The sequence below is a fragment of the Rhinoderma darwinii genome, chromosome 11, assembly GCF_050947455.1.
Source record: "Rhinoderma darwinii isolate aRhiDar2 chromosome 11, aRhiDar2.hap1, whole genome shotgun sequence".
Lineage (NCBI taxonomy): Eukaryota > Metazoa > Chordata > Amphibia > Anura > Rhinodermatidae > Rhinoderma > Rhinoderma darwinii.
The window spans coordinates 54,443,000-54,470,994 of record NC_134697.1 but is presented as its reverse complement, the minus strand read 5'-3'; the positions used below and the strand labels follow the sequence as shown (position 1 = coordinate 54,470,994).

Here is a 27,995-nt window from a genome sequence, read left to right as displayed (position 1 = left end):
CGATGATTGGTGCTGAAGGTTGATCTTCCAAAGCGAAAGTAAGTGACTAGTACTAACAAAATCCCGGTGATTAATCCACTATAGTGCGGGTTTTATGCGGTTCAATACTTCAATGTATATATTTTTTCTAACTTTAGTTGGAGTATTAAAAGTTTTATTCCATTCACTTTTTGAAAAACAATCCAGCATTCTCATTGAACCTTTCAAAGGGGATAGCAATGTCTGAAACATCTATGGAGAATTCATATGTTGTAATTCTAGCTAAATAATGTTGTATTTCTAGCTAAATACTGTTGATATTTATTGCATAATCACTGCCTTCAGATTGATATTCTCCATACAAATACAAGCATTTGGGTATATTCACACAGTGCAGCTTTGGTGCAGTTTTTAGAGCCACAACTAGGAGTGGATTAAAAAAAAAAGAGAAGTAAAATCCTTCCTACATACTTCCGCTCCCTTAATAATCCACTGCTGCCGGTGGCTTCAGAAACTGCACCAAAACTGCACTGTGTGAATATATCCATTATGTGCGGTTGTCCAGAGAGAAGTCTGTTCTGTAGGTCAGGTCCTGTCGCTGCAGATAGAGTGGCGTCTGATATATAAAAGCCTGGTATGCAGATGTATACATGCACAGCGTATTATATTGCCGTAAGTGAAAGGTGGGCGCGTACGCTACTGTATACGCTACCATTCTGCGGAGATCTCAATAGTCATCTGATTATTATGATAGTTTTTCTAACGCAGCAATTTTGAGAACAGTTCTCGAAGGCCAGATTCATAGGAGCGCTGCGCATCTCGGACGTGAAAACTGCCGTTTTTCACGTCCGCGGTGCATCGTGCTCTGCGCTGCGGGACGCGATGTAACGCATCCCCCATAGTTGAGAGTCTATGGAGGGATGCGTGATGCGTGAAAAGATAGGACATGTCCTATTTTCCCACGGACCCTTCACACGGTCCATTGAAACAACGGCTGTGTGAACGGACACATTGAATTACATAGGTCCGTGGGACGGCCGCTGTTTCAACGGCCGTCCCACGGACGTTTAACACGTTCGTGTGAATCAGGCCTAACTTTGGAAAGCTTGTCATTCCTATAGTGATGGCTGAAAAAGACTCCTGTGTAGAAGTAGCGATAGAATATGGACTGATAACACAAATACAGTCATTATATTTACAATAACCATAGCTGAAGGTCACTTACAGACAGCAATTGTCACTAGATGAGATTGGAATTAATGGGGTTCTGGACTAATCTGATTATATAAGTGTCAGCACATGTGGTAACAATTTGTAATGTTTACATTTTGTTCGGAGAGCAGCTACAGAATGATTGAAGGGAGCAGAGAGACACTGGATCTGTAGACTCATCCATGTGAGTGGCTACAACAACATGGCTGCCTCATTACAACTCAATGCACAAGACTTCACTTGTTGTACAAGTTCCCAGCCACTCTGCTGCTACTGTATTAGAGCTTATTTACACGAACGTGTAATACGTCCGTGCAACGCGCGTGATTTTCACACGTGTTGCACGAACCTATGTTAGTCTATGGGGCCGTGCAGACAGTCCGGGATTTTTGCGCAGCGTGAGTCCGTTGCGTAAAACTCACGACATGTTCTATATATGTGCGTTTTTCGCGCATCACGCACCCATTGAAGTCAATGGGTGCGTGAAAATCACGCGCACCACACGGAAGCACTTCCGTGGGACACGCGTGATTCGCACAACAGCAGTCAAAAGTATGTTTGCAAACAGAAAAGCACCACGTGCTTTTCTGTTTACAAACATCCAAACGGAGTGTCATAATGATGGCGGCTGCGCGAAAATCATGCAGCCGCACAACATACGGGGATGACACACGGAGCTGTTAAGTACCTTTTGCGCACGCAAAACTTCGCGTTTTTTGCGTGCGCAAAACGCACACGCTTGTGTAAATCCTCCCTTGTGTTTCTGCCTAGTGTGTTCCTTCCTTTACATTGCTCCATCGACAGAAAAAGAAAAAGTTATGTCTCTTGGAAGGCAAGGAGGAAAGAACAATGGTGGAAAGGGGTTTAGAAAAAAATCTTGGTAAAGCAAAGTCACGCGGTTTTTCTGCATTTTTACAGATATCGTGGTTGATCAGCGTAAAAGTTGGGAGGTATTTGTGATAGTCCAAGTTTCGTGATTGTTCAAATACAGCTTTTCTATCACTTTTCTTGAGGCGACACGGTATACATTACACAGTGCGCTCCTTGCCTGCGTGACGTTCGGTTCATGTGATTCACAGACCTGTCCGAAACGTTATGTTAATGAGATTTTCCAATTGCATTGCAATGTGATTGTAAATACAAATAACAAAAGTGTGCATTGTTTGTGCAGGTGGTCAGAGGCTGTAAAAGCACAGATCCTATTTACAGATCCCATCAGGAAAACCCACATCTGTGTAAAGTTTTGGTCATACAACGTTTGCCCCTTACATCATACGTATACGCTTCTATAAAAAGAAAATACAAACAAATACTTTCATGTACCAATAACTTTCTATGGGACAAAAATATCCCAAAGGATTGTATTACTCCATATAGCCTGCCATATTTAAAATGTTGACGCAGGACCGGAGGGTCGCTTTAGGGTATGTTCACACGGCAGCGTCCGTAACGGCTGAAATTACGGGGATGTTTTCAGGAGGAAACATCCCCGTAATTTCAGCCGTAACGGCATGTGCAGGCGCTTGAACACCGCGTCAATTACGGACGTAATTGGCGCTGCTTTTCATTGGAGTCAATGAATGACGGCTCCAATTACGCCCAAAGAAGTGACAGGTCACTTCTTTGACGCGGGCGTCTATTTACGCGCCGTCATTTGACAGCGGCGCGTAAATATACGCCTCGTGTGAACAGACAAACATCAGCCCATTGCTTTCAATGGGCAGATGTTTGTCAACGCTATCGAGGCGCATTTTTCGGACGTAATTCGGGGCAAAAACGCCCGAATTACGTCCGTAATTAGTGCGTGTGAACATACCCTTAGGCTGGGTTCACACGAGCACATTAACGTCCGTAATGGACGGACATATTTCGGCCGGAAGTCCCGGACCGAACTCAGTGCAGGGAGCCGGGCTCCTAGCATCATAGTTATGTACGACGCTAGGAGTCCCTGCCTCTCTGCATGACAACTGTCCTATACTGTAATCATGTTTTCAGTACGGGACAGCAGTTCCACGGAGAGGCAGGGACTCCTAGCATCGTACATCACTATGATGCTAGGAGCCCGGCTCCCTGCACTGTGTTCGGTCCGGGACTTGCGGCCGAAATACGTCCGTCAATTACGGACGTAATTAGTGTGTGTGCACATACCCAAAGAGGGAAAGTTGCTTGACTCTTTACCATGTATACAAAATAACAATAGTCTAAATGTTTGCTTCAGAGATCCACCTTGTTCCTTTGCTATATGTACTGCCAAAGTCTTACATTTCAGGTTTTAGCATAAATTTCAATCCATACATTCTTATTATTTTTTTGAGAAAATGACATGAAAATCCAGACGTTTACAGGTCATTCCCAAATATTTCTTGATTTTATATTGTTAGGCAGGTAACCAATCCATGAGTGATCTATGCTCCTTGCAGGCAGATCTGTCCAGTATAGAAAGTAGATTATGTAGATTCTGGTAAAGTAAAACTGAATTGGTAGCTCTTCCCGTGATACAATAATCTGGGGGAAAAAAGTGCTTAAAGAATTGTTTGTTATTTTATTATGAGAACTGGATTACATTTTTGTACATGGAAAAACATGAAGTTGTGCCTAGATTGGTAAAAAGGATTACGCTGGTGTCAGCTTGTTAGAGACGGATTGTCTTGGTATTAGGCTTTTGCGGATGGGAACATCTGCTTCCCATTTGTGCAATGAAAATTTTAGATCATTACTACATGGCTGGCCAGCAGTGCATTGTAACTGCAGATATACAGAATATTAGTGAGTTTGAAATCACAAGTGATACAATGTGGGTGGTGATTCTATGCATACCGTATACAGTACATTCTATGCAGGTCTATTCTGGAAGGTAAACTACCAAAGATCTGAAAGTATTCAGATCCCTCCACTTTTTTCCAAATTTTGTTACATTACAGCCTTAATTTAACATGGACAGTATTATTTTTTTCTCATGAATCTGTACATGATAATCCATAGCAACAAAGAGTAACATTGGGGGGAATTGATCAACTTTTTTTTGCCAGTATTCTAGCATAGAAAACCCGCAAACGACTAAAAAGTCGTAATTTGCAGGAAAAACTGCTGGGCCGTCTTACGCTGCCACTCTTCTAAGAACTCGGCGGAAAACCTGGAATTTACGACCGGATTGTCAGTGCAGGAATTCTGCAGTATTTACAGTAGCATCAAAGCAGATGAGATTTTATCAATTCTCATAAAAACACTGCAGAAAAATTCCGCACAAAATACGTGCATACGTAGATTTAGTCTGTAATTGCGGACCGTAATTACGGTCCACAATGATGGACCAATTAATTTCAATTGACCACGGACACCTTACCGTATATTTGCGGGAAGGTGTCCGGGCCGTAGAAAGCCTCCGCAAAAGATAGGACATGCCTTTTTACTTTATATGGGAGCATGGGCCAAAAATGGGGGGGGGGGCCGCCATGCGGATGTGAGCGTGTTCCAGGACCATAATCACAGGCACGGCCGTGTGCATGAGGCCTTACTCAGTTCTTTTTTAAGTCACCATTTACAACAGTTAAACACTTAATGGGGGAAGGAGGCTGCAATACCTCTGAATCGTCGCTAAATGCATGTCGAAGATTCACAGTGAGCAAATAGAAATGAAGAGGAAGCAGCGCGTGTATGAGTGCTGCACCCCCTTCAAAACAGCAGATCAGCGAGGGTCCCAGGAATCTGAACCCGACCCATCAGCTATTGATGGCGTATCCTGAGGATAGGCCATCAATTTTTACTGACTGGAAACTCTTTTGAGTATATTTTATAAAAATTCTTGAATTTTTCTCTGTGGATCATTGCTGAAGCATGACCAACTGGCCACTTCGGTCACCTACCCTGCTTACTGACATAATCACTGTGTCTTGTGATTGGCTGCAGTGGTCATTGCTTTCGCTATGCAAACAGAGCCTGGGGCGAGACAGTCTACTCTGGAGCGGCAAGGCATTTAAAAGGTGAGTGGACGCTTATTTGTTATTTTACTTCATAATCAGCTGCCAGGACTTAACCCCAGCCCAGTAAAATACATGTTTCCCTATTTATTAGATTTGGGAAGCAGTGAGCTCAGTGAGCCACAGAAGCAAAGAGGTCCCTTTGGGAACCGCAATACAGTGGGTGGCTTAGAGCAGCGCTGCGCAGGGCAATACCTTTAAGGCTCTTTGATTTTGAGAATTGGTGAAGGTCACGGTGATGGCATATCCTAGCAATATGCCGTCAGTTACTGTCATGAGAATGCTCCTTTAACACCACCATCTGAGTGATTTGATTAACAGTGCCAGCAGAGTGCTCCCTCGTAAACAGTGCCAGAAGAGTGCTCCCTCGTAAACAGTGCCAGAAGAGTGCTCCCTCGTAAACAGTGCCAGAAGAGTGCTCCCTCGTAAACAGTGCCAGCAGAGTGCTCCCTCGTAAAAAGTGCCAGCAGAGTGCTCCCTCGTAAACAGTGCCAGCAGAGTGCTCCCTCGTAAACAGTGCCAGAAGAGTGCTCCTTCGTAAACAGTGCCAGCAGAGTGCTCCCTCGTAAACAGTGCCAGCAGAGTGCTCCCTCGTAAACAGTGCCAGCAGAGTGCTCCCTCGTAAACAGTGCCAGAAGAGTGCTCCCTCGTAAAAAGTGCCAGCAGAGTGCTCCCTCGTAAAAAGTTCCAGCAGAGTGCTCCCTCGTAAAAAGTTCCAGCAGAGTGCTCCCTCGTAAAAAGTTCCAGCAGAGTGCTCCCTCGTAAACAGTGCCAGAAGAGTGCTCCCTCGTAAACAGTGCCAGAAGAGTGCTCCCTCGTAAACAGTGCCAGAAGAGTGCTCCCTCGTAAACAGTGCCAGCAGAGTGCTCCCTCGTAAAAAGTGCCAGCAGAGTGCTCCCTCGTAAACAGTGCCAGCAGAGTGCTCCCTCGTAAACAGTGTCAGCAGAGTGCTCCCTCGTAAACAGTGTCAGCAGAGTGCTCCCTCATAAACAGTGGCTCGCGTTTTGCGGGGTGTCCAATACGGTCGTAATTTGGAGCTGTTCTTCCATGGATTCAATGAAAAACGGCTCCAATTACGTCCCAAGAAGTGTCCTGCACTTCTTTGACGAGGCTGTTATTTTACGCGCCGTCTTTTGACAGCGACGCGTAAAATTACAGGTCGTCGGCACAGTACGTCGGCAAACCCATTGAAATGAATGGGCAGATGTTTGCCGACGTATTGGAGCCGTGTTTTCAAGCGTAATTTGAGGTGTAAAACGCCTAGTTTACGCCTGAAAACAGGTCGTGTGAACCCAGCCTAAGGATTCAGAGTTTCACAGCTCCAAATCTGCTGCTGCAATTTATACAGCAATAGAGGTACATGATAACATTCTGTCTGCCTGCACCGACCATAAGGGGGAGCTGACTGCTTACCTATTTATACAGCACCCATTAAAATGGGAGCAACATAAAGAGATAAATAGCATACGCCCCCTAATGGCAGCTGCTAGCAGCCTGTGTGGGAGACTTGCCTGCTCAGCCTTTAGTCAGAGATATCTCTCAAATATTGGGAGACTGAAGGACATATATAGTATAAGGGAGTGGTCTCCAACCTGTCGCTCTCCTGCTGTTGCAAAACTACAACTCCCAGTATGTCTTGACAATGTAGACAGAGTTGCCAAGCAGAAAAAATATATAGCCGAGAAAGATGAAAACATCACATATATAACAGCATGCAAATTTCTGACTGTCATGATGACTTGCTAGTAAGAATTTATAATTCTTGTAGAGCTGCAGTTAACGTTCAATTATAGTAAGGGTATGTTCACACGAGGGCGTCCGTTACGGCTGAAATTACGGGGATGTTTCAGCCTGAAAACATCCCCGTAATTTCAGCCGTACCGGCATGTGCAGGCGCTTGAACGTCCATTACGGCCGTAATTAGCGCTGCTATTCATTGGAGTCAATGAATAACGGCTCCAATTATGGCCAAAGAAGTGACAGGTCACTTCTTTGACGCGGGCGTCTATTTACGCGCCGTCATTTGACAGCGGCGCGTAAATTTACGCCTCGTGTGAACAGACAAACGTCTGCCCATTGCTTTCAATGGGCAGATGTTTGTCTGCGCTATTGAGGCGCTATTTTCAGACGTTAATTCGGGGCAAAAACGCCTGAATTACGTCCGTAAATAGGCCGTGTGAACATACCCTAAGGGTATGTGCACATACACTAATTACGTCCGTAATTGACGGACGTATTTCGGCCACAAGTAGTGGACCGAACTCAGTGCAGGGAGCCGGGCTCCTAGCATCATACTTATGTACGATGCTAGGATTCCCTGCCTCTCCGTGGAACTACTGTCCCGTACTGAAAACACGATTACAGTACGGGACAGTTGTCCTGCAGAGAGGCAGGGACTCCTAGCATCGTACATAAGTATGATGCTAGGAGCCCGGCTCCCTGCACTGTGTTCGGTCCGGTACTTGCGGCCGAAATACGTCCGTCAATTACGGACGTAATTAGTGTGTGTGCACATACCCTTAAGGGTTAGTTAGTTGTACCAGAACCATTGTTGGCAGAGGGCAATACACAATTGAGCTTATTTAATAAAAAGGAATTTATTTGTCTGATTTTATTTTACTCCAGGTACAGGGCTATGTTCACACGGAGTATTTTGGGGGAGGAATATCTGCCTCAAAGTTCCAAACGGAATTTTGAGGCAGATATTCCTCCCCCAAAATACTCCGTGTGAACAGCAATTATCGCGCCGTTTTTCGCCCGCGGCCATTGATCGCCGCGGGCATAAAACAGCGAGATATACGCTTTCTCCTGCCTCCCATTGAAGTCAATGGGAGGTCGGAGGCGGAAGCGCCCAAAGATAGGGCATGTCGCTTCTTTTTCCCGCGAGGCAGTTTTACTGCTCGCGGGAAAAAGACGCCGACGCCTCCCATTGAAATCAATGGGAGGCGTTCTCGGGCCGTTTCTGCCGAGTTTTGCAACGCGGTTTCCGCGTCAAAAAACTCGGCAAAAGACCCCGTGTGAACATAGCCTTAGAAATGCCATTCCAAAAGAAGGATTTTTTCTCTTGATAAAAGACACAGTTCAGCTGTAATTTATTAGTGCATAGTCCTAATCCTCAGTTGAGTAACAATCACTGAGCAGATAGGGTATGTGCACACGACCTATTTTCAGACGTAATGGAGGCGTCAAAAGACGGCGTGTAAAATTACGCCCGCGTCAAAGAAGTGCCTGCCACTTCTTGGGACGTAATTGGAGCCGTTTTTCATTGACTCCATTGAAAAACAGCTCTAATTACGTCCGTAATGGACGCCGCGAAAAAAGCGAGTACTTGCAAAAACGTCTGAAATTCAGGAGCTGTTTTCGCCTGAAAACAGCTCCGTAATTTCAGACGTATTTTGCGTTGCCGTGTGAACATACCCTTAGGCCGGGTTCCAACGTCTATGAAAAACGGCTCCAAAGACGTCCCAAGAAGTGACCTGCACTTCTTTTTCGCGTCTGTTTTTTTACACGGCCGTTTTAAAAACGACCGTTAAACAAATGGCCCGTCGGAACAGAGCGCCGTTTTTCCCATTGAAATGGGCAGATGTTTGGAGGCGTTCTGCTTCTGATTTTCCGGCGGTTTTCAGGCGTTTACGGCTCAGAAAACGGCCGAAAATAGGTTGTGTGAACATACCCTTATAAGACGCCTGAATAATAAATCTCCCTGTCTATGCCATCATACACCCACCACTTCCAGATCACGGCAAATTGAGGCAGATTCAGGGAATGTTCCCACACACAGAATACGCTGCAGATTTTCCGCAACAGAAAATCTGCAGCAGAATCTCTAGAACAACGCTGGTAAATCTGTGACAGAAATCCGCACCAAATAATGCGCTTTTTCTGCTTATATTGCTGCGGAAATGGTGAGTTTTTTCGCAGCAGTTTTACCTGCGTATGTTGTGTTAAACATTGGTTATAGCAAAGTATATGTGCACCTGCGAACTTCCAGCGGTTTTTATTGCGTAAACGCTGTAAAAACTGCAACAACATAAATCTGTTGCGGAATTTCCTCTCCCTATTGCAGTCTATGGGCCAAACACGCAGCGTCTCTGCACAAAACACGCAGCATAAATTGACATGCTGCAGAATTGAAAAACGCACCGCAGAACACTTTCCACACGACTTTTGTGCGTTTTTTCCCGCATTGTGGGCATGGGATTTTCTAAATCTCATTCACTTTGCTGCTACTGCAAATGCGGTGGAAATTCTGCACAGAATTCCCATGTGGAAACTCTGCAGCGTTTAAGCTACGTGGGATCCCGGCCTTACCGTTCAGTTGTCAGGGAAGATTCAGTGACGTATAAGGACAAAAATGGTGGTCACTGGCAGATGTCAGAAGTAGATACTTTATAACTATGAAACAGTTAAACAGAAGTTTTACAAACATGCCAAAAAACTAAATTTTAGTGATTAAAGCGATTTTAATCAACCCCAAAAAAATGAAAATCCCGGATTAAAATTTTTAATGTAACCTCTGTTTTGTTTTTTGTTTTTAGGTACTGTAGTAATAATTAGATACAGAAGATGCTTAGTGCTGCTGTTAGGCGTTCTGCCCGTTCTGCCAGGCATTGCTCTTCTTACGTTAAACAGACACGGTACGTCAGCTTGCAGGGTGTTTACACCCACTAATTGTTTTCATTATGTTATGTTCTTGAAGGCGCTCTATTTTCACTGGATTTCTTTTGCCCCCTCCTCATGGGCTTATAATTCATACTTACATTATTAGCTGCTTTTCTGATAATGTGTAATATCAAGTTTCAGTAGACAAAACTGGTGAAATGCAAAACAGCAGAAGGTGTCCATGTCATCCAATCAGATTTCAGCTCTCATTTTTCATGGGACATTTTGGAAATGAAAGCAGCAACCTGACTGGCTGCTAAAGGCAACACCCCTAATTTAAAGGGGTTATCCAGTATTTCAAAGTTGATGGCCTACCCTTTGGTTAGGCAATCAATATTAGATCTGTGGGGGTGCGACTTCTGCCAGCCCCCCGTTGATCAGCTGTTTGAAGGGGCCGTGGCAGATGTACGAGCGCTGCACCCTCTTCATTGTTTACCTCAGGTTTCATTCCTGTTCACACTTGCACACGCTGTTACTTTTGTAGCGGCTGTGCGTGGTATTGCATCGCTCTCAAATTCACTTGACAAACCTTTTATGTAACTAACTACAGTTTAAGAATTATGAAATGAAAAGTTTGAGCTTTCCAATACACAGTAATGGAAATTTATTATGCAGGTCCGAAAAAAAATCACTATTAGGAGCCCCAGAAACTGGCGTAAATTATAGTTGAAATCTACTACAGCTCCTAGCACAGTCAGGGGCGCATTTTACTCCAGTGATCTTTATATTTAGTTTGGTGAATGAAACGTCAATCTTAATAAATTATTTTATTTGTGTTTAAATTCCTGAGGGCTCATTCAGATGAGCGTGTTCCTCGTCCATGTGCTGTGCATTGAAATAACTGACAGCACACTGACCCAGGCATTTCAATGGGGCTATTCAGACATGCATGAGTTTTCACGCAGCGTGTGTCCGTTGTGTGAAACTTACTGCATGTCCTATATTGGTGCGTTTTTGCGCACCTAGACGCCCATTGAAGTCAATGGGTGTGTGAAAACCACGGACAGCACACGGACGACATCTGTGGGATATCCGTGTTTCACGCATCAGTTACTAAAGAGATGCAGAGAAATAAAAATAAATAAAAAAGAAGTGCCTTCACGTACATGAAAAACGCATGCCACACGCAAAGCACAGTGATGTCATACGCAACACACACGGACATGAAATATAGGGAAAAAAGCTGCGTGCAAATTGTAAACGCTTGTCTGAATGTAGCCTTACGTCTTTAATGATCTCTGTTTGTGGTCTGTGAATGGGAAGATTTTTGTTAACATTCAGGGTAGGAACACACAACGTATTCAGTGCTGATATACTGCATTAAGCTGCGCAGCGTATCAGCCCTGAACACCGCAGGGAATGCTGTCCGGAAAATGACACACATTGTGGTGCGTTTTTCCTGTGGAATTTCCGCTGCGAAGCAGCGTTGAAAAAAAACCCCAAAACACTTTCATAATTACCTCTTCTTGGCTCGTAGTCCAGCCTCCGGGGATGACGTTGCAGGCCATGTGACTGCTGCAGTCTGTGATTGACTGCAGCGGTCACATGGCCCGCAGCGTCATCCAGGGAGGCTGGACTGGAGAAGAAGCAGGGAACTCTGGGTAAGTATATCTTTATTTTTTGCAAATAAGAAAAAAAATTTTTTTTATACTTACCCAGAGTACCCTGCTTCTTCACCAGTCTGGCCTCCCTGGATGATGTTGCAGGCCATGTGACCGCTGCAGCCAATCACAGGCTGCAGCTGCACATGGCCTGAAATGTCATCCCAGAAGGCCGAGAAGAGGGAGGGGGCAAGTTCGAAAGTTTTTGTTTTTTTCCGGCGCCGCTTCGCAGAAATTCCGCCAGAGAAATGTGGTGCGATTTTCCAGGCGACATTCCCTGCGGTGTTTTCAGGGTCTGATACGATGCGCAGCTTAACGCAGTGTATCCGCCCTGAATATGCTGTGTGTGTTCCTAACCTTAAAGAGGATTTTCTAGACTGGATACAATTGTAGGAAACTAAGATATGTGAGCAGGACTAGGTCTGTATGGCTTTTCAGCTTATGAACGTAAAACAGCATGTTTTCATTCACTGACAGCAAACAGAGATTTTGAAATTGGTGAGGAATTGCAATACTGTTTATAATACAATGATTTCCTTTCTTTTTTTACATAAAACTGAAAAGTATTTTTTTAAACATTCAGATCAGAAATAACCAATAGTGATATTGGATAAGGTGGCGTGCACTGGTTGAATATGCTTTATGTTTGTTATGGCGGGCACATTGTGATGTTTACATGCCTACTTTTATTTCATTTCTTGAGCAAACGCCCGTTCACCATTTATTAGTCTCAGGAATTTCTGCAGAGTCTTTTGCTCTAGGCCAGACAGTTGATGCTGGAGTAAAACATCGCGGCTGGGACATTTTGGGCATATACAGCTATTTTTGGCAATTCTCTGCTTTTCTTTGGTATTTTAGAATTTAATTACAGAGCGCAAGGGAGTGGCAGAGAATTACAATATGTAAATGACAATGTCGCTTTCCTTCCTATGGTCCGGCCTGTGACATCTGACTGTACTTTTTCAAATCTGACATATGATACGTGTAACATAATACATTGAAACAGGCCTTATGGGATGTAGGGGGGTACAAATAAAAAGAAGGTGGGATATTATGCAGCGAATACCCTCACTTCACTGTCAAAATCCACTTCTAAGGACACTCAGCAGCAGACTTTATTTTAAAAAAAAAACTTTTTCAAGACTTTCTGCTTCTTGTCGGCATATACAAATATTTGCGCACAGTTAGACGTGGGGTGTAGCCTCGTTCCTTGCTGCTGCCTTCAAGTGGAAGGAAAACTCAGGAGTCGGTCGTTGCATGCAGTAGTTTTTGGCAGGAGATGTAGAGGGATTATTTTTGGTTCTTTGAGGCTCCTGCTTGGCCTGATGTAATAGGATTGTGGCATGTAGAGAATAATCAGATAACGTACATTTGAAAAGGAGCAAGTACTAAGGGTATGTGCACACGATATCGACAATTACGGCTGAAATTACGGAGCTGTTTTCAGGAGAAAACAGCTCCTGCATTTCAGATGTAATTGCTCGTACTCGCGTTTTACGATGCGTCAATTATGGCCGTAATTTGGAGCTGTTCTTCATTGAAGTCAATGAAAAACGGCTCCAATTATGTCCCAAGAAGTGTCCTGCACTTCTTTGCCGACGCTGTTATTTTACGCGCCGTCTTTTGACAGGTCGTATTTGAGCCGTGTTATCAGGCGTAATTCGAGGCGTAAAACGCCTCGTTTACGCCTGAAAATAGGTCGTGTGAACCCAGCCTTAGGGTATGTGCACACACACTAATTACGTCCGTAATTGACGGACGTATTTCGGCCGCAAGTACCGGACCGAACACAGTGCAGGGAGCCGGGCTCCTAGCATCATACTTATGTACGATGCTAGGAGTCCCTGCCTCGCTGCAGGACCACTGTCCCGTACTGAAAACATGATTACAGTACGGGACAGTTGTCCTTCAGAGAGGCAGGGACTCCTAGCATCGTATATAAGTATGATGCTAGGAGCCCGGCTCCCTGCACTGTGTTCGGTCCGGTACTTGCGGCCGAAATACGTCCGTCAATTACGGACGTAATTAGTGTGTGTGCACATACCCTTAGGATTGCCCCCAACTTTTAAACAGGTCCAAATCAATTTTTTTTGTTTAGGGAAATTGCCGTTAGTAACCCAATGCAAAACAAATGGGTTCCGAGAAGCAGATATTAAAGCCCCCATATTGTCATGTATGCAGTTCAGATTATTGGAAAGTTTCCTTTATGGATGGCACTGTGGCATTTGGAGAACTAGAGGAATACCACTCTAAGGCTGGATTCACACGAGCGTGGCGTTTTTGCGCACGTAAAAACGCTGCGTTTTGCACGCGCAAAAGCCACTTAACCGCTCCGTGTGGCAGCAGCATATGATGCGCGGCTGCGTGCTTTTCGCGCAGCCACCATCATTGACCCTCTATTTGGATGTTTGTAAACACAAAAGCACGTGTTGCTTTTCTGTTTACATTCAGAGTTTGACATCTGTTGCGCGAATCACACAGTTCGCACGGAAGTGCTTCCGTGCGACATGCGTGGTTTTCACGCACCCATTGACTTCAATGGGTGCGTGATTCGCGCAAAACACCCAAAGAACGGACATGTCGTGACTTTTTTTCCAGCGGACTCCCACTGAGTAAAAATCACGGACATGTCTTCACGGCCCCATAGACTAATATAGGTCCGTGCAACGCGCGTGAAAATCATGTGCGTTGCACGGACGTAATTCCCGTTCGTCTGAATAAAGCCTAAGGGTATAACCACACGTAGCCTAAACACTGCGGATAAACGCTGCAGATTTTCCCCAGTGGATTTCATTGTGGAAAATCCACAGCGTAATACAGTAGAGTGGATGGGATTTGAACAAACCTCATCCACACGCTGTGGAGAAAATTGAAAGAAAAAAAAGTTCTGAAATGTTTTAATCCACAGTATGCCAATTTATGCTGCCGAATCGCTGCCCTTCTGTCGCAGATCACAAAAAAAGTTAAAAAAAAAGTTTTGGGGTTTAAAATGAATAAAAAAAGTTAACACTTACCCCCCCCCCCCCCCCCCCCCACTGTAGCACTGACATTGCATCCCATGTGACCGCCTCTGCAGCCAATCACAGGCCGCAGCAGTCACATGGGCTGCAGCGTCATCCAGGGAGGCTGGACCGGACGGCACAGGAGGGATGCGTCACCATAACAATGGCCTACATAAGTATGAGCGTATTTTACTGCTGCTTTCCGCAGTGGAAAAATCTGTCCGAAAAAAACGCACAACAATGTGGTGCGATTTTTCGGATGGAATATACTGCGGGTTAAAGGTTGGACAGGCTGCATGATTTTTAAGCAGCGTATCCGTCCGGTGGGCGTCCCAGAACGATACCCTGGCTATCTGCTTCCTCGCTGACTTAATATCTTGGATTGCCACCCCATACACTTATCAACCTACGTCCTATCCCTTTACACCAGCCATCGGCACCTTGGGCACTTTCAGAGCCTGGATCACTCCCCAGACATTTACACGAACAGATAATCCGTAAGATTCAAACCCTAATGCGCGATATATGTGAAGTGTCAGAATGACGAGCGATAAAACGCTCGTTGATCGTGTGGAGAATTGTTTAAGTGAACACATAAATTATCGGAGGTCGTTGTGACATGGGTGTATGTAAACATGGATCATTTGATTGATAAATGATGTGAAATTATTATAGACAATTATACTAATTATCTTCTAATATACTGCAGGTGCCGATGCAGTGATTTACGTTCTTTTAAGTGTCCAAACGATGAATTTAGTACAGTTAGGCTGGGTTCACACGACCTATTTTCAGACGCAAACGAGGCGTTTTACGCCTCGAATTACGCCTGAAAACACGGCTCAAATACGTCGGCAAACATCTGCCCATTCATTTCAATGGGTTTGCCGATGTACTGTGCCGACGACCTGTCATTTTACGTGTCGCTGTCAAAAGACGGCGCGTAAAATAACAGCGTCGTCAAAGAAGTGCAGGACACTTCTTGGGACGTAATTTGAGCCGTTTTTCATTGACTTCAATGAAGAACAGCTCCAAATTACGGCCGTAATTGACGCCTCGCAAAACGCGAGTACGAGCAATTACGTCTGAAATGCAGGAGCTGTTTTCTCCTGAAAACAGCTCCGTAATTTCAGGCGTATCGGACGTGTACGTGTGAACATACCCTTATTTAGCCGATGACGTTACGTGTAAATCCGTATAAATTCTGTTGATTAATATGAGGATCTGCTGCTGTAAATGGGTCTAAAGGCCTCCTGCACACGGCCGCTACTGTGGCACGGACAGGTAGCGGAGCGCCATCCGCGGACCGTGCACACACAAGATGTGCATTCATTACAATGAGCGTATAATGACGTCCTATTTTTTTTTAGCGGACGGGCTCCGGGCAATGCACGGACCGCAAAAAAAAGAAGAAAAATCTATATATGTTAATCTTAGAATACGAGTGGGGTAAAATTCTTAAATTGGAGTATTAGAACATATAGTATGTAAAGCTGAATTGACATATTAAGGATTTGATCTGACGTACATATATAAAATTGTCTTGTTTTTGTTGCCAGGTCATCTAGTGAAGGTTGTGGCCGATGTGCTCAGTACCATGTACTACACTGCATTGTTTTGATACTTATTATATTGAAGACCATTTGGTTATTGGTTTTGATAACACAGGTGATGCATTTCATGTGTAGACTTACCCCATGTGAACCTGTGAGAACAGTGCGATGATCGACATGGAGCTCAGCCCAGAGCACAATTTCACCTTTTGGAATGCTGTGTTCTAGAAAGTTTTTTTTTGTTTTTTTTTTCTAAACTTCTTAGTTTATCCCCATTTTTTTATTTTTTTTGTGGGACACATAGGGCTTTCTTATTATTTAAAAATGGTGCTGACATAATTTTCATTTTGTAGGTTTTATTTAGCGCAAAATAGTCAGAAAAGGGAAATAATTTAAGGTGTTCCTCATTTTTTCATGTTCTGTTTTAAGATACCCCAAAAATGTATCCTCTTTCTACTGTGCATAATGATGCAATTTATGTGTACACTGTGTAACGCATGACATCGCTCTACAATCGTACCGAGAACAAAGACACTGTTTTTTAGTTTATCATGTATCTCCCCCTTAACTTACAGAGGACCTGTCACTGATTTACTGACCTGAATAAGGCTGGATTCACACGACCATGTTACGTCCGTAATGGATGGAACGTATTTCGGCCGCAAGTCCCGGACCGAACACAGTGCAGGGAGCCGGGCTCCTAGCATCATAGTTATGTACGACGCTAGGAGTCACTGCCTCGCTGCCGGACAACTGTACCATACTGTAATCATGTTTTCAGTACGGGACAGTAGTTCCACGGAGAGGCAGGGACTCCTAGCATCGTACATAACTATGATGCTAGGAGCCCGGCTCCCTGCAGCGTGTTCGGTCCGGGACTTGCGGCCGAAATACGTTCCGTCCATTACAGACGTAATGTGCTCATGTGAATCCAGCCTAACACAATATCCCTGATTCTTGCTTTTTTTTCCTGGACCCCACCCCCCCGTTTCAAAGATATGGCTCACTGTTGTGTTGGCTCGCTGTATGCTAATTTTCTGTATGTAGTCAACAGGGTGTGAACTACCATCAAACTTCCTTGCGCTGACTGGTCCGCATCAGAGGCAGGGAAGCTAGCTCCACCCTGTTGGCTAACTACAGCAAATTAGTATATAAGGAGCCAACACAACCGTGGGACAGATCTCTAAAATGGGGGGTCCATGAAAAAAAGAAAAATAGTGCTGAAATCAGGGAGACAGCGCTATTCAGGTTGTATGACCTAGTGACTTGTCCTCCTTAAGTTTTAGCATCTGTACAAATTAGCATCTGTATAATTATTAGAAAAAAGCAGAGGATTGGAGCAGCACTGTGAACAAATGCCTGACTAGGCTGGTGCAGAGCTTCAAAAATAAAGGAGTGACCTCTCCTTATGTGTTAGATATCCAAAAAAGAGAACGTGAAGCAGCACTCAAATAAAGTGAATTTATTCATCCAACATGGAACCACTGGTGGTTCCATGTTGGATGAATAAATTCACTTTATTTGAGTGCTGCTTCACGTTCTCTTTTTTGGATATCTGTATAATTATTATATATTGTGGGTAACGTCCGTTATGAATGCCTGAGCACCTGATGCCCATAGAAAATGCGTTTGTCACATTCTAATTGTATTCATTTTTATTTGGTAATTTCTAATTATTTTTTTTAACATTTTATAATATTTATTTAGTAACAGTCTCTGATCCAAGTGCCCTTATCAGTATATGATTGGTTCAGGTCTCAATGACGGCATCCAGGCCAGAGAATGTTAGCTACTGTCAGACCTGAACTCTGCCGTGCTGCTGGAACATGGCGATCGCAGTATTCCAGCAGCATATGATGTCCAGGTCTGACAGTAGTAACAGCCTCTGGTGTAGGTGCTGTTACCGGGACCTGAACCAAGGCCTTGTTGATTGAACCCGGGCCATAGGCTGTTAGTTACTGGACACTCCATGCAGCAGAAACTCTGCGATCGTTGTGGGAAGGGGGGGGCGTAAGTATACGGCAGCTCTGCAGACAAAACACACAAACATAAAACATGGAAAACAAAGAACAGTAATGAAGATGTGTTACAAAGATGATAGATTTTTTATTTACTTGAATTTGAATGGTACTTTCTACTGACTCAGCTTGGGATCTGTGCTGGTTCCGGGTATCCATGACATGTCAGAAGATGTAGGAAGGTGAATCCTAACAATAATTTCATTGTTATTTACCTTCTCAGTTTCCTGTTTGAACTCAAAGAAAAGGATGACACCTGTCGGCAAGCTCTGAAATCAGGATCTTATTATCTATTCCACAATCTTTCACCGCTTGTTCGCAAGTCTGGCAGCATCTTCTATGCACCAGCGATCAGTGGTCCAGGTAAATAAGAATCCGTATGGCTCATGAACATTGTGTTATTATGGCACAGTCCAAGCTCAGAGAAAGACATGGTCCACACAAGCCAATTTTTACTGAAGATCACATTGGTGGAGTCTTTGGCCACCACCAATTTTTTGAAAAAATGGCCGCTATAGGATGTTTAAATACCACAGATATCGCTCGAAGATTTAATTTACTGGAAATCTAGAAACACAAGATTCTAAATAAACCACCACTCATTTGATCGGCCTTTTGGTTAGAATGTTTTGTCAGAGATTTTCGGTGATGGAAATTTCTGATCGATGATGAATGGATTTTGTTGTTCAATAATTTAGGAAATTGGAGAAGGTCTGAACTTGTGGACTCCACTATTGTAATCACTGGCATGCCAGAAAATCAATTTTGGGTGGATTTGCGCGTTTAAGAGTTTGTGTTCTACACGTCTAGCCTTGACACTATTTTGTCAATACATGTGCAGTATAGGCTGTGTTTTGCTATGCTCCATACAGCATACTTTTGGACCAACTATATATATACATTTCTATATATGCAGCTTGCACAAGAGAGTTATACTTTAAATAAGGGCATTTACATGACCCTGCTAAAGAGTTAAACAATCAGGTACTGAGAGCGTCTTTTGCACAGATCGTGTTATTACTTCCGTCATCCGTAAACTGATCACAGGGTATCTCACTGCTGGGACCCCCAGCAATTCGCTGTAACCTGTTGGGGAACTCAGTGGCAAATGTTCCTTTTTCCTGGAGTACCACTGCAGGAGAAACAAAGTATTAGACAATTCCCATTGAAATCAATGGACTGTCCATGTAATCCACGGACACGCTCGGTCTTCCAGAGAGACACTCTTGTATCCACTCTGGCTAATAAATCAGGGTCCTTAATGGTGGACCCACTTTTTTTTTTCACAAAGGCTAAGTTCAGTGACAAAAAAAAAGAGACGTATGTAGCATACAACATAGCAAGTAACATACAGTAATTGCAGTAAATTAAGGGCCAGGTTTCCGTTCCAATGACGGAATCAATAGCGCACTCGACGGAAATCTGCCGGAATGGTGACGAACAGAAACCATTAGCAATGTTTCCGTCACCATTGATATCAATGGTGACTGAAACGGAAGCTGTGGTGTCAGTTTGACTTTCCGTTGCAGGGTTCACCCGACAGAAACCTCCAACTGAACCCCGGAACGGAAAGCCAACGCTGATGGGAACAGGCCCTTAACTGTGTGATGCCTCCTTCTGTTACGAATGATGTTCTCCTGTCTGCATCTGTCAATCAAATGGCTTCACCTACAATCTCAGTGATCAAGGAGTTGAGTCTCCTAACAGACCTACTTGTCCTGGTCACACACACAATAGTTTGAATAGGGGCCTGGGGCAGAACAGATCGGGGAGGCTTCACCCATGAAGCCAGCAGTTAGGGAAGATGCTCCCAGTCCTGGGCTAAACGTGCCCATACATACATAGATATACATAATAGAGAAAATTCAGCTGAACCCGCTGATTTTGGCGGGACCGGCCAACTGCCTAATGTGTATGGGGATGTCTCGAGCCTCACCTGATGGCAAATGTTGCGGGAAAGAAGGATCGGGATTGTCGGATTTCAACACGCCCGATCCTTTTATTTTTAAAGCATTGTTGTATTTGTACAAAAAACGGGAAGATGTTCAGCACTTCTGACATTCAAGAATCAAGTCCGCTACATTTAACTTCACTTTATTATGGTCACGCAGTTCAACGCTAGAATAACGTCTTCATCAGACCAGTGAATACAGACCACGAAATAGAGGCACAATTTTTATATCTATATATGTATTCCAGTCATGTTTTTAATACCTGCCTGTTTTAATGGCATCTCATAATATTATATAATAATGTATTTTTATCACTATTAGGCAAAATTCACACGACAGGGTTTCCCGGCCGGGTGCCGACCGTTCATAAATCGGCCGACACCCGGCTGCATTAGGAACAATAGACCCCTAATGGGGCTATTCACACGACCGATTTTTTGACGGGCCGGGAAAACCGGCCGTCAAAAAATGGGACATGCCCTATTTTCGGCCGGGTACCCGGCCGCCCGGCTCCCATAGAAGTCTATGGGGCCGGGTAATACACGGCCATCACCGGAATGTGTCCCGAGTGATAGCCGGGTCTACCGTCGCTCGCGCTCTCTCTCTCCTCCTCATAGTGCAGAGTGCATGTGAGGAGGAGGAGGAGGGTCTTTTTTTGCTCCCTGTAGGAGTCGGAATCCCCAATCCCCGGCCAGGGATTGGGGATTCCGCTACAGGAGAAGTGAGTGACTACACTGTCCATATATGGACACAGCAAAGTCACTCACTTCTGCAGCGGAATCCCCGACTCTATGGCCGGGGATGCCGCAACAGGAGAAGTGAGTGACTACACTGCCATATATGGACACAGTGATGTCACTCACTTCTGCAGCGGAATCCTCAACTCTATGGCCGGGGATGCCGCTACAGGAGAAGTGAGTGACTACACTGTCCATATATGGACACAGTGACGTCACTCACTTCTGAAGCGGAATTCCCGACCTGTGGCAGAGAATTCCTCTCCAGGAGAAGTTAGTGACTACACTGTCCATATATGGACATTGAAGTCAGTGACTTCTCCTGGAAGGGGGGGGGGATGGGTGCAACCTACAGGGGGCTGGGTGGCATCACCTACAGGGGGCTGGGTGGCATCACCTACAGGGGGCTGGGTGGCATCACCTACAGGGGGCTGGGTGGCATCACCTACAGGGGGCAGGGTGGCATCACCTACAGGGGGCTGGGTGGCATCACCTACAGGAGGCTGTGTGGCATTACCTACAGGGGACTTGGTGGCATTACCTGCTGGGTGGCATTACCTGCAGGGTACTGGGTGGCATTTCCTGCAGGGGGCTGGGTGGCATTTCCTGCAGGGGGCTGGGTGGCATTACCTACAGGGGGCTGGGTGGCATTACCTACAGGAGGCTGGGTGGCATTACCTACAGGGGGCTGTGTGGCATCACCTACAGGAGGCTGTGTGGCATCACCTACAGGGGACTTGGTGGCATTACCTGCTGGGTGGCATTACCTGCAGGGTGCTGGGTGGCATTACCTGCAGGGTGCTGGGTGGCATTTCCTGCAGGGGGCTGGGTGGCATTTCCTGCAGGGGGCTGGGTGGCATTACCTGCAGGGGGCTGGGTGGCATTACCTACAGGGGGTTGTGTGGCATCACCTACAGGAGGCTGTGTGGCATCACCTACAGGAGGCTGTGTGGCATTACCTACAGGGGACTTGGTGGCATTACCTACAGGGGACTTGGTGGCATTACCTACAGGGGACTTAGTGGCATTACCTGCAGGGTGCTGGGTGGCATTACCTGCAGGGGGCTGGGTGGCATTACCAACAGGGTGGCATTATCTACAAAGGGTTGTGTGTGGCAACAAATTTAAATGAAATGAAATTTAAATGAAATTCATCCGATTTTAAAATGGACAGGGAAAAAAACAGATGCAAATCGCCCGGTAAAAACGGCAACAAGGCCCGGAACGGAATCGGAAAGGATGCAAACCGGATGCAAACCGGCCGGGAAAATCGGCCGATTTTCCCGGCCGACACTCGGAACCTGTCGTGTGAATGAGGCCTTAGGCCCTGTTCACATGGAGTTTTTTGCAGGCAGAAAATTCTGCCTCAAAATTCCGTTTTGGAATTCTGAGGCAGATTTTGATCTGCCTGCGCGCGTTTTTTGCAGCGTTTTTCGCTCACGCCCATTGAGCGCCACGGGCAAAATCGCTTCAAAATACGCTTTCACTGCCTCCCATTGATGTCATTGGGAGGTCAGAGGCGTAAACTCCCGAAGATAGGGCATATTTCTTCTTTTTCCCGCAAGCGGGAAAAAAACGCCTCCGCCTCCCATTGATATCAATAGGAGGCATTTTCGGACGTTTTTTGACGTGGTTTCTGCATCAAAAGACGTGTAAAAAAACTCTGTGTGAACAGGGCCCTAGGCTATTTATAACCAAATGTTACCGTTTTCTTCTTTTTAATGCGTACATTATTTTATTTTTACTATCTTTATGATTTTCAAGTACTATTACCAATATCCGTTATCATGATATTATCGCCATAAACTTTCATCTAACATGGGAGTCCCAATTCTTTTTTCTTTCCCAGAATTTTGTCTTTTTATTCTGCCTCTGTCTCATTGTCTGTATTGACTGGTCTGATGATGCTGTTAGGGCGTTGAAACGCGTGACCATAAAAAGTGAAGTTGAATGTACCTGACTTGACTCTTGAATGTCAGTAGTGCTGAACATCTTCCCGTTCTTTGTACAATAAGTATATGTCTCTAGCGGTGGTGTCCTTTGAGCAGTGTCCGGTTTGGAAGAAGCTGCACGCTGGCCATCTCTATGTGCCCTTCTTAGAGTTGTGCCTGCCGTAACACGTCCTGTTTAGCTGAGCGCATTACCTGTATACCTACTCCGTGATTTTACCACTGGGATTATTGCACTGTGGCGCTGTGTCTCCCCTTCATAATAAACCATAGTACACATATTACTGTATTGTATCCTTTCCTATTTAAATCAGCTGCTTTAGGACAACTTATTTTATGGCATTAATATTTTGAAGCTTTAATTAAAATATTTTATATGCTCTGCTGTATCTTAGATTTACTGCAAGTTCTCAGTAGTTGTGAAAAAGACAAGTTCAATTTGGAAGACTCCGTTCTGGTTGGATGCTTAGATTCATCCGTTGCCCAATTTGCTCTGGATCTTGGTAAGTTCATTTTTTGTGTCAGGTCATTGTCCGCTGCAATATTGGGATCGCAGATAGCTCAGTCGTTTAACCTCTTAGATACCATGGTCAATAGTGACCGCGGTATCTAACGGGTTTGACAGATCACATTATACAGTCAACAGCTGCAACAGAAGCCACGTATTTCCAAAATAATCTGATCATCCTTAGTTTATTTTTTTTCAATTTATTTTTTTAGGCACTTTTGAAAAATCTACTTTGGAACAAGAATTTTCAGGTAGATTCACTGACCTAAGGAAGGCTGTTGTGAAAATAGATGGAGAAGATGGATCTTTGTTAATTAGGGTATTACCACTGGAAAGCATGTTCCTTCAGTTTGTGTTTTTAATTCATATATTACTTGTAAACATAATTCTACTAAAATCCAGTCAACCAACAAAGTGTAATTAGACGAGAAATAAGTGGTATGGTAATGTTAACCAGCACCAGACGGGGGGCGCCATGTTAATCTTTGCTATGGGGTTTCCTCTCCTCTATGTACGCCACTAATGGTTCTGGTCCTTTGGTCTATTGCACAGTCTTGGCTGGCTGCATCCAAAACTGATATAAGTCGGTGTTCATCTTCAAAATGGTCCAGAGTTCTGAAACTATTCACAGGGCAAGAAATTGGTGAACTTATGTTTTTAACTATGATCTAGTATGACTACTACTGCTTTTATAGATTTCCCTTGATTTTTGGATTCCCTTTAAAGCTTCTTCTTTTTTTTTTTTTTTAATATAAATGCTCCCTCATGACAGTCCTTTTAGTATCCAGATATAATAAAGCGGAAAAGCACCAGCATCCACCTTAATGGCCATATGTGTTACATTACTTCATGGATTTTGAGGCCGTTTTGATTACATTGTGTTTTTTATAGGTTAGTTAGTTAGTAGGTTAGCAGACACATGTAGGTTAGCATACCTGTATGGTGAATAGCTTTACAAGTCCCAACGAAGGGGGCAGTAACGTGCCCCCGGGAAAGGTATAGCAGTGTCTTTAACATGTCATACTTTCCTTAGGTCTAGAGGCTTGCTGTAACAGAAATATACATCTGCCTAGAGCAGATATCTCGGGAGAATTTGCACAATGGGTGTATTTTTTTTCTCTTGCCCGGACTTGTATGAGTACTCCACTGCCTTTTCGTACATAATGGACATGATCAGTGTTGACAGAGATCATCTACCTTATTGTAAAGAATATTGCCAGAGGCTGGACATTTTTTACTTTACTTTTTCAAAAAGTGCAATCCAAAATGTTGCAAAGACTTCACATCGTACATATCTGGTGGAGCAATGAATGATGTTAATGCAAACTAACAGCCATGGTTTGCAATACTAGTGAAGCACCCCAGCACAACGGGCCAACAGTATTGAGCTACCCATTTTGTGAAATCCACAGTCAAATTCTTGTCAAAGTTCGTATTAAAATCCACATGTTTATGATATTGATTTTCATGGCAGATTTCATTGCTGTGGATTTTTATCCAAGTCTACATATCCTTACAGCTCCAAACAATGGATAATATACCTATCATCGCATACTGCATTGGCTTTTATTGGGACATGGGGCACTATGACTTCCGCTACATACAGTATCTAAAGTAATTGCCATTTATAGTAAGGGGTTCTTCTGCCTGATGGATGCTAGCGATCATTTAGTTTACTATATTTTGCTAGGTTGTTATTGCAGGGTGGGGGAGGGGAGGGGACAATTGCTGCTGCTTTCTCTCCCACGCACAAACTAGGCCTCCACCAGACTCCAGATCTGCTAAACCATACAGAAAAGGTCAAGGGTAGATCATTCGCTTTCATGATGTGCGTGCCATAGAACCAAACTGTACACAATCAATGACCAAATAATTAGAATTTTATTAAAAATATTATTTTTAGCAACACATGAGATAATATCCATATATAAAAATATACAATAGATTGTATAGAATATACAAAGTCTTCACTTACTGCCTCTCTGTTATAGGGACAGTCCCTTTTACGTTGGCATGACTCTCATCAATACTGCAGCAAATCAGGAAAGCCAACCCAGAAGAATGTCTCGGGGAGCAAGCGTGTGTGCCATTCCAATGGATTGATCTACTACCCGCACGTGAGTTCAAGAAAAGTAATCTCATGTATTGTTTCATGATAGATTTATACAATTTCAAGCTTGGATGACGAAATAACCTTCAATTTATGAATTTGACTCAAGTCTTTATTATAGTTGTTGAAAGGACTGAAACGCCCGTAATCTCTATTTCTTCTATGTTCGTATGTAGATAATAGATCTACTTTGCTTCGTCAGGCTAAGCATATATTTTATATTGTACTAGATGTCGCCAGTGGTTATCACGCTTTTGTCTAGCAGAAACCGCTGCTTGCTCGCTCATCAGGAAAGCTTCCCAGCTGGGATGTATTCTGCGCTTGCGGGTTACTGTGAAATTGGTAAGTATTTACTGTATATCCACAATACATATAGTTATTCATAGCTGGGGTATTCAGCGATTTTACACATTTCTTGGACTTGTGTACTAAACGCAAACCTGAGCTTGTTTGCACTGGCCACTTCTTCGTTGCCTTGTTACACAAGTGTCTTAGTATCTATACATCGTATGTAACAACCACACATTACAATATGAGCTTTAGGGCGGATTCAAACGAACGTGAGCGCACAAAACGCTGCGTTCGTGGCAGCAGCGTGTCAGCTCCGTGTGTCCTGTTCATATGGATGCGCGGCTGTGTGCTTTTCGCGCAGCCGCCATCATTATGACACTCCGTTTGGATGTTTGTAAACAGAAAAGCACGTGATGCTTTTCTGTTTACATTCATTCTTTTACTGCTGTTGCGCGAATAACGCTTGTCCCACGGAAGTGCTTCCGTGGGGCAGGCGTGATTTTCACGCACCCATTGACTTCAATGGGTGCGTGATGCGCAAAAAACGCCTAAATATAGAACCTGTCGTGAGTTTTACGCAGCGGACTCACGCTGCGCAAAACTCACGGACTGTCTGCATTGCCCCATAGACTTGTTTAGGTCCGTGCGACCCGCGTGAAAACCACGCGGCCTGCACAGACGAAAATCACGTTCGTTTGAATCCGCCCTTATTGCGCATGTCAGAGGAATTGTTTAAAATGATGGTTCCCCTTTTGGCTGGGGCTTTGCACAAAGGTTTAGTAGTGTGACCGCTTCAGTCCATCACTTCTAAAGGGACCACGCATGCTAAAGTACTCCCTTAGGTAATCCCTCCCCACAGTTTAGGTTACTTATTTTTGATTTTTTTTTCTAAATCTGTCCCCTAAAAACTCAAGTTTGGGGCGAGCAAAATATTCCATAATTCTCAATAAGGAGATTTTTGTGTTCTGGGTGAAATGTGTTGACCGGTTTGCCATTCCTATGAAGAGTGTCTTTGAGCAGCCTGAGATGAATTTGCCATATATACTGTAAAAGTAGAAATCTAAAAAAACATCTTATGTAAATAATTTAACCGTTACAGACAACGGGTATTGTGCTTACCTTTGGGGGTTGTACAGGCACAGGCACCACCCTGGTAGCGGCGTATCAGTAGATAATGGCGGTCCTCTGCTGCTGCTCCTTCTTTGTGCTTGACAAATGGGTTAAAACCTTTCCAGATATGAGAACAGTGCAATAAATAAAGTAATAATGAAATGAAGTCAAGGATTTTCAGAAGCTGATGGCCAGATAAAGACATTAATCTTATGTTGATATGCGTTGCCAATGTAAAAAAAATCTTTATAGATATTATATTTTACTCTCTCCCCTGCCTTTTCCGACAGCGCCCAAAAAAATCCTTGATTTTATTTTATTATTTTATTTATTGAACTATACTGTAAAAATGATAGCTGTCACTGCTGTCGTCTTCCATGGAGCTCTTCATGCGGTACTATAATTTATGCGATTCTGGTTGGTTGGGAAACACTGTCCTACATCTTTGCAAATTTAAACCGTGTTTTTAGAAGTAGGTGAAATAATCAACTCAGTTTTGAGGACGTCTGCTTCTGGAAAAACGGAATTTTCACTATTCTTTGGCTCCTTTCCTGATGTTCAGGGGAGACGCTGGAGGAGACCGTTCGGAGAGAAGTAGCTGAAGAAGTTGGTTTGGTGGTGGACACGATCAGATATTCTGGATCCCAGCACTGGCCATTTCCTAGCAGCTCACTAATGCTGTCATGTCAGGCCACAGTCAAGGATGAAGAGGTAAGAATTATCTGCCTCATTTTTTTATGAGGATATGCCATTAAACATATTCCCTGTGATATTACTAGTTCTTGTTGAGGGGCTGCATTTTTTTGTATCTATTTCTGCAGCACCACTATTAGTAGTGTCTCCAATGGTAGAATTTTTGGTTCTTGATGGCTCTAGAACTTGTTAAATATTGTGATTTGATGATCAATTTCACCCCTACAGCTCAATATCAACAGAACAGAGATAGAGGACGCTCGGTGGTTCACCTTGGAAGAGGTTATTAAAGCGCTACAAGTGAATATGATGCCTTCTCAATTATCAGATGGTACTTTGCCAGTCTGGCTGCCTCCAAAGTTTGCAATAGCTCATCAGCTCATACAAGAATGGGTACAAGAGCAGAAAGCTGTACATGGAAGTTAACAACATTTAGTACCATCCAAAATATCAGATTTACTGTACAGAAACTTCACATATATTGCCATAATCAGTATGTAATTGGATGCGGAATGGACAAAGGGCTTTCATTACCCCCAGGATTCAATAAGCCTATTGATATTATGAGTAATTGAAAGTAACATTTCATTAAATATTACCTGTTGGTGCCCCAGGAAGCCCTTAGGGCAGGTGCATAACTA

The 27,995-nt window shown here is 44.0% G+C and overlaps 1 protein-coding gene across 2 annotated transcripts; it reads left to right on the top strand.

Annotated features, from left to right (window-relative positions):
* On the top strand, positions 1-27,995 carry NUDT13 (nudix hydrolase 13). 2 transcript variants are annotated; one of them, XM_075841537.1, is made up of 9 exons: positions 1-38; positions 9,707-9,805; positions 18,228-18,367; positions 23,038-23,145; positions 23,363-23,469; positions 25,142-25,267; positions 25,491-25,602; positions 27,224-27,372; positions 27,583-27,995. In XM_075841537.1, the coding sequence occupies exons 2-9, from the start codon at positions 9,735-9,737 to the stop codon at positions 27,778-27,780; spliced, it is 1,011 nt and encodes a 336-aa protein (XP_075697652.1). In that variant the 5' UTR covers positions 1-38; positions 9,707-9,734; the 3' UTR covers positions 27,781-27,995. The 2 variants fall into 2 exon arrangements, with proteins under 2 accessions (XP_075697652.1, XP_075697653.1); XM_075841538.1 differs by lacking the exons at positions 1-38; positions 9,707-9,805; positions 18,228-18,367 and having other exon boundaries at positions 23,113-23,145; positions 23,363-23,401.

Excerpts from the sequence above, each read along its gene's own strand:
- NUDT13 (XM_075841537.1), top strand. The coding sequence starts at position 9,735 with ATGCTTAGTGCTGCTGTTAGGCGTTCTGCCCGTTCTGCCAGGCATTGC. Across the intron at positions 9,806-18,227 it reads TCTTACGTTAAACAGACACG|TTTCCTGTTTGAACTCAAAG; the intron begins GTACGTCAGCTT and ends TTACCTTCTCAG. Across the intron at positions 27,373-27,582 it reads CCACAGTCAAGGATGAAGAG|CTCAATATCAACAGAACAGA; the intron begins GTAAGAATTATC and ends TCACCCCTACAG.